Genomic DNA, 5870 nt, shown 5'->3' on the forward strand with positions numbered 1-5870 from the left:
CAATTAATTATTGGAATTGTGCGATGGAATCCATCTTCAATTAATACAGGAGAACGTAACACAAAAGAAAATCGAATTTACTTTACTAGATTTCAGTAACATGACCTTTCTGTCTTTATGCATACTTATCCCCTCTACATTTTCTGATTCTAATCTTCATCAGATCCTTTTTTTTTTTCAATGCATTCCATATGATCATTCTCACAACACTTTCCCATGCTAATATTCATCATGCAAGTCCAAACCAAACCCGAAATTGCTAATATTCATCAATGTAGTTTGAATATGATTCGGATTATTACCATTGTCTAAAAGAGTATGCATGATCAATTAGCCAAGCAATCACAAACTAGCGCTGCTGCCATCGGGAACATTAGAATGAAAAGCCATCTGTACTGCATTCAAACTTCTCTCTATGATTATAATTTCTATGCCTTGGAACTTTCACATATACTATTATGTATCGAGCTAGCTCAATCTTCTGTACTGGACATTCGCAAATCCAAGAACATACCACAACGAACTTCAAAATGACACAAATCATATATAGGTTGACTACCTAAATCGGTTTGCTCAAGGCACATTTCAATGTAGGTTGACTAGCTTGATCTTAATTCTACTATAATCACGGTAATAAGAGAAACGAGCAGAAGTAGAAGAATCCAAAACCATAGCATAGAAAGGCATTCATGTGAAGTAGAGGAATCCCGGAAAAAGAAAAAAAAAGAAGTAAAAACTAATCTCTTACTCGTTTGGCAAACTCAAAACTGACATCCAATGTCAAAAAATTTAGCAGATCTCAGTCCATCTCTAAGCTATGTAACACATACTGATAGCAAATTCAGAACAAATACTGCCGCTAAAATTCAAAAGAACTGTATAGTAACATTTTTAATGCTACTAGTTATTAAGACAAGGAAATATTAACGAGGACTATCAAGCACATCGACAAACATACGATTTACCGAAGGTAGCCGTATTTGCTGATCCTTTGATCTACTCCTCTTGAACACTGGCTGCGGTGATGATGAAACCGAAGATATCGCAGTCCAGAAATCATCTGAGTTACCCCAGCTAGATGATGCATCTATGACACCATCAGGACTGCCTTGCATTTGTCCATGCTTACGTTTTCTGGCTTCATTTTGTTTGCAATCACTTTCCAATAACTTGGACACGAGATCGTAGCACACATCTACTTCATCCTGTTAAAAGGAATGAAACAATTAAGCAATGCAAAATCAAGTTCCATTGTAGTCTATGCAAGTAGTTGTTTACAAAATACAAACCTCACATGTCTTGAGTACTCTAAGAAGCTGTTTTCGATATTCAAGATAATGGCATGGTTCAATCTCTTTAATAACATAAAGCATTGTTGCCGCAGCTAAGATAGATGGAATATAAAGCATGAACTTGGAATCTGGATCGAAATTGAATTAGAAATCTAATAATAGAACTAATAGAAATGGTTAAAAAGTCTCATTTCCTTCTTACAACAAGTAATCAGAGAAAAAATGATTTCTTTTTATAACTTACCAGCAATGAGAATGAGAAGTAAATGCTCACAACTATGAAGGAATTCCCAATGCAAATGGGTCCTCAATCCAAGTCTCCTCGTAATGTGATCAAAGAAGGAAATTGGGGTCACGGGATTCATCCTCCATTTCAGAGTCGACAACACCAAAAGCTCCATTCTTTGTATGGTCTTCGAATCAAACACATATTTCGATTCCTCAACCTAAATAAATAGAAGAAAAAAAATCACAAAAACCCATCTTTAAGAGCTAAAAGAACACACAAGAAATTGGGACTACAGTAATCAGACATTGAAGCACATACTTGGAGGTCTAAAAGAAGTGGAACTTGGGTTTCCTCGACCTTTGCAGCCAAAGACAAACAAGCGACAGCAGCTAATTGTCCCATCCATGGGTTGTCTTTTTGAAACTTAAAGCTTGCAAAAAACCTATCAAAGTAATTCACTGCAAGAACTATGGTCAAAGCATTGAACCTATGGTGTGCTTTAACCTTAAAAATCCACTCCAAAGCATCTTTACGAGCTAAAACTAAAGACTCATCTGAGTTAACATCTTTGTAACAAAGATGGGTTTCTTTCTCTTTAGACATTAAAGAGATTAACTCATCATCTTCCCAGAACAAATCATGTTCAATAAGAAATAAAGGTAAAAACGTCTCCTTTTTCACTGTTCCACTTTCACCACATATTTTGTTTCCATTTTCTTCACAACATAGCGCATCAAGAATCCATGGTGGGCTTTGAATCTGCTGAATCTCTTCTTGCAGAGACATTGCTTTTCAAAGAAGAAGAAAATGAATTCCCCTTTCATTACAATGCCATATTTAACACAGTAAATCTAAATCTCACTTTGTTTCTTTCACTTCTTTCAGCAATTTCCTCAATACTGTTTGTCTCTGGGGTATATCACTGAAGGGCTCTATCTGAGAAACCTTTCAAGCTTCTCCCTTCAACCCCTCCTATTTTATTTTTTCCTTTTCTTTTATTATATTAAAAAAAAAATCGTGATCTTTGCTTAACTAAATCCACTTATTAATTATGTGTTATTTTAATTTCCTCACTTTATTTCCTAAATAGCTATATTTAAAATTTTTTAAATTAAAATTTGGTATTTAAATTTTTACAGATTTCAAAAAATTTTATGAACAAATATACCCATAAATTTCAACATCCATGAGTTCGAAGGTCATTTCATTATATATTGATCTAATATTTATTGCAAACTGTCCTACTACCTAATATAAATGAAGGGGATTTAAATACTTATGGATATCCAACTCTCAAGTATAAATAATCTTTCCCTTAATTTTATTTTTACAAAAACCTTAAATCTTAAAATCTCTTACCAACTAAGGTTTGGATAATTGGTGAAGAATGCTATTTGAATCGTACCAAATCAATCAGCTAGATTGAGAATCGATTGGAGTATTGATTTGGAGAAGGTTTTTGAATCGATTGATTCAAGAATCAGTACGGACCGATTGAACCTAGCAAAAAATGGTTAAATTAGATTTTTTTAATATTTTTATTATCTTTAAAATTTTAATAAGGTTTTTAATCAAACCAGTTGAATTGGTGAAACAGTGGCCTAATCAAATTCGTCCACCAATACAATCTAAAAAAAACATTGGTGATGAGATTGACTTTGATGAAATTGAAAATAGTTGTGAGCGTGATATTAATTAATATAGCGATGAGTTTAAAAGTAATAGAGAGATATCTATTTCCATTCATACGCAACAATAACAAAAATGTGAATTATGAAGAGAAGAAGAAATAATTGTTAAGAACATCAAAATAATATCTATATGTAATTAAATTTAGAACATAGTAGATAATTTAATAAAAAATTAAAAGATATTAAAATTACTAAAATATAGATACATCATTTTAAATATTTTGATTAATTAATATATAATATAAGTTTATTAATTATATTAACTCACCGAAAATATTGGAAACTTTAAACCAAAATAATTAAAAAAAAAAGTAAAATTATTCAAATTAAAAATTTTAATACTAGGAGTGAAACTTTATTTAAAGTTTTTAAATAAAAAAAGGTAATATATGAATATGTAATTAGGGTGAGCGTCCAATCGAATCGGAATCGAATGAATAAATTTCGAATTAATTGAGTTGACAAATCATATTTTATCATCCTAACTTGATTTGAAATTTTTTCAGGTCGATTCGAGTGAGATAGAATTCGAATCAAATCAAATTGAATATATTTGTTTGAGTTAAATTAAAAAAATGACTTGGGATCCTTATAACCATTATCATCCACTATAATCAAATTTGCTCACTATAATCAACTTTGGTATTAACTTTTATCTCCTCACAATTTATTTATTAACCTTTTATATACATGTTAGCTTCTTTACTTACTTAATTACTTCAATTATCTTCTGCTTTTTGTCACTATGTATTTTGAAATAAAAAAATATATTAAATATAAAAAATGTGATTTTTTAATAAAAGTTATCTTAAAGATAAAATGTGAATTGATACCAACATAAAATTTTAACACAGATATTTTATGGTATCATCAATAATTCAATTTTAACAGAAATTTATAAATTTTTAATATGATTAAAAAATTCAATAATATAAATAGTACAAAATGTGAAATTTAATTTAATCATATAAATGGTAGATATAAACACAATTATAACTATTTAGGTTTAGAGATTTTTTTGGGATGATTTTTTATTTGTGGGTAAAGGGTGAAAAATAAAATTTTAAGGTGAAAATAAAAAGTTTTGAGTTTTAGGGGAGTAAAATTTTGGAGGGAAAATAAATGGTGGAAATATTAAAGAAAAATTGGGGGGGGGGGGGAATAGGTTTGGGGTAAATGGGGGTTGGGGAGTAAAAGTTCTAGGGGAAAAGTGAGAAGGAGTAAAAGTGTTAGGGAAAAGTAAAAAGGTTTAGGGGTTTGGGGTTTGGGGTAAAAATGTAAAATATTATAATTTGATATTCAGTTTATTCAAGTTATTCGAATTTGAAAATTAAACTCAATTCGAACTCAAAATTCAAAAAAAATTCGAGTTGACTCAAATAACTCGATTTTTTAACTCGAAATTCGAATTTTTTTTGATTTTTTCGAGTCAAATTGAGAATTTCTCACCCTTATATGTAGCAGTGGTACAAGGCAAAAAGAAAAAGAAATGACCATTTAAATCTTTAAACCGTTGTTAAAATTACACATTATATTGTTAAGTTCTATTTAGATCACATTCAACTATATATTAATTCTTTTTGCAATTATTAACATCTCCAAGATCTACTTTATTAGATTTGTCATAATCTAAATTTATGTGTGTCAAAATTTTTAATTATCTTGTACTTAAAAGATAACTCATTTATACGACATCTCAAATAGGTAGTTTTTTTTACATATAAAAGTTTATTGCCAATAGAAAGAAGGAGACTCAAGGCCCATATTTTTTGTTATTCATATGATGAAACAATGATAATGTTGAAAGATGTAATTTTACTAACAGACCTTCCAATTGACGAAAGAATGGTATCAAGAGATAATTTATTCGCGTTGCATGAAGTACTCTTTATTTATTGGGCACATTCCCTGAGATTATGATTGATTTTAATGAGTGCGAAGTCAAGTTTAGATGGTTAACTAATCAAATTGATGTTTTCCCACACGATACGAATGATGTTGAGATTGATCAACATGCCAGAGTTATATGTTCTACCTAATTGAAGGAATGTCATTGCAAGGCATCCTAAATGGTGATTGATAAAATAAATTATTGTTATATACTTTTACAAGTATGGGGTTGGATGCAATCACCATGATTAGCGATCATCACTTCCAAGCCATACGTTTTCCAACTTACAAGAAGGTAAAAATATAATCATGCTTAATATTTTATGTTATAGAAAGTATTGCATTATAAATATTTTATAATGATACTTACATTCAATAATTGAACATATTTAGAAGTCATTTAGATCATACCAATTGTACAAGGGGTCATAATTGGTTATGATCTCAAATCAATCAATATGCATTTGAACGAGCATTGTTGTCAGTGTAGGAGAACAAGGGTTCGAGTGCGCTAAAGTACATTATCATCTTATTTAAGGGTTGGGGAGGGGTTATAGGTAGTTCTAGGCATTGTATAAAAAAGAATAGATATAATAAGAAAATGAGATTAATGTTCAAAAAAATATAATTATTGTCTTAAACAATAACAATTATATTTATTGTAAATGTTTGCACTTCTACAAGCATCATACTAAATAGCAATGGTTACAATTGTATTACCACCATATTCACATGAGCAAACTCATTTGTAGAAGGCGTGCATATCTC

At 30.1% G+C, this 5870-nt stretch overlaps 1 protein-coding gene across 2 annotated transcripts; it reads right to left on the minus strand.

Moving 5' to 3' along the window:
* Nucleotides 1–719: 719 nt before the first annotated feature.
* LOC121208278 (cyclin-D3-3) lies at nt 720–2518 on the minus strand. 2 transcript variants are annotated; one of them, XM_041078820.1, is made up of 4 exons: nt 1840–2518; nt 1537–1738; nt 1290–1384; nt 720–1205 (listed from the first exon to the last, which is right to left on the minus strand). In XM_041078820.1, exons 1-4 carry the CDS (start codon nt 2305–2307, stop codon nt 924–926), a joined length of 1047 nt encoding a protein of 348 aa, XP_040934754.1. In that variant the 5' UTR covers nt 2308–2518; the 3' UTR covers nt 720–923. The 2 variants fall into 2 exon arrangements, with proteins under 2 accessions (XP_040934754.1, XP_040934753.1); XM_041078819.1 differs by having other exon boundaries at nt 1290–1420; nt 1840–2505.
* Between the last annotated feature and the right edge of the window lie 3352 nt (nt 2519–5870).

Source organism: Gossypium hirsutum, chromosome A10 (assembly GCF_007990345.1).
Source record: "Gossypium hirsutum isolate 1008001.06 chromosome A10, Gossypium_hirsutum_v2.1, whole genome shotgun sequence".
Taxonomy (NCBI): Eukaryota; Viridiplantae; Streptophyta; class Magnoliopsida; order Malvales; family Malvaceae; genus Gossypium; species Gossypium hirsutum.

Coding starts and splice junctions, on each gene's coding strand:
- LOC121208278 (XM_041078819.1), bottom strand. CDS start 2,307: ATGTCTCTGCAAGAAGAGATTCAGCAGATTCAAAGCCCACCATGGATT. Junction 1,739..1,839: donor CACTTCTTTTAGACCTCCAA/GTATGTGCTTCA, acceptor CTATTTATTTAG/GTTGAGGAATCGAAATATGT. Junction 1,421..1,536: donor ACTTCTCATTCTCATTGCTG/GTAAGTTATAAA, acceptor ATTTCGATCCAG/ATTCCAAGTTCATGCTTTAT.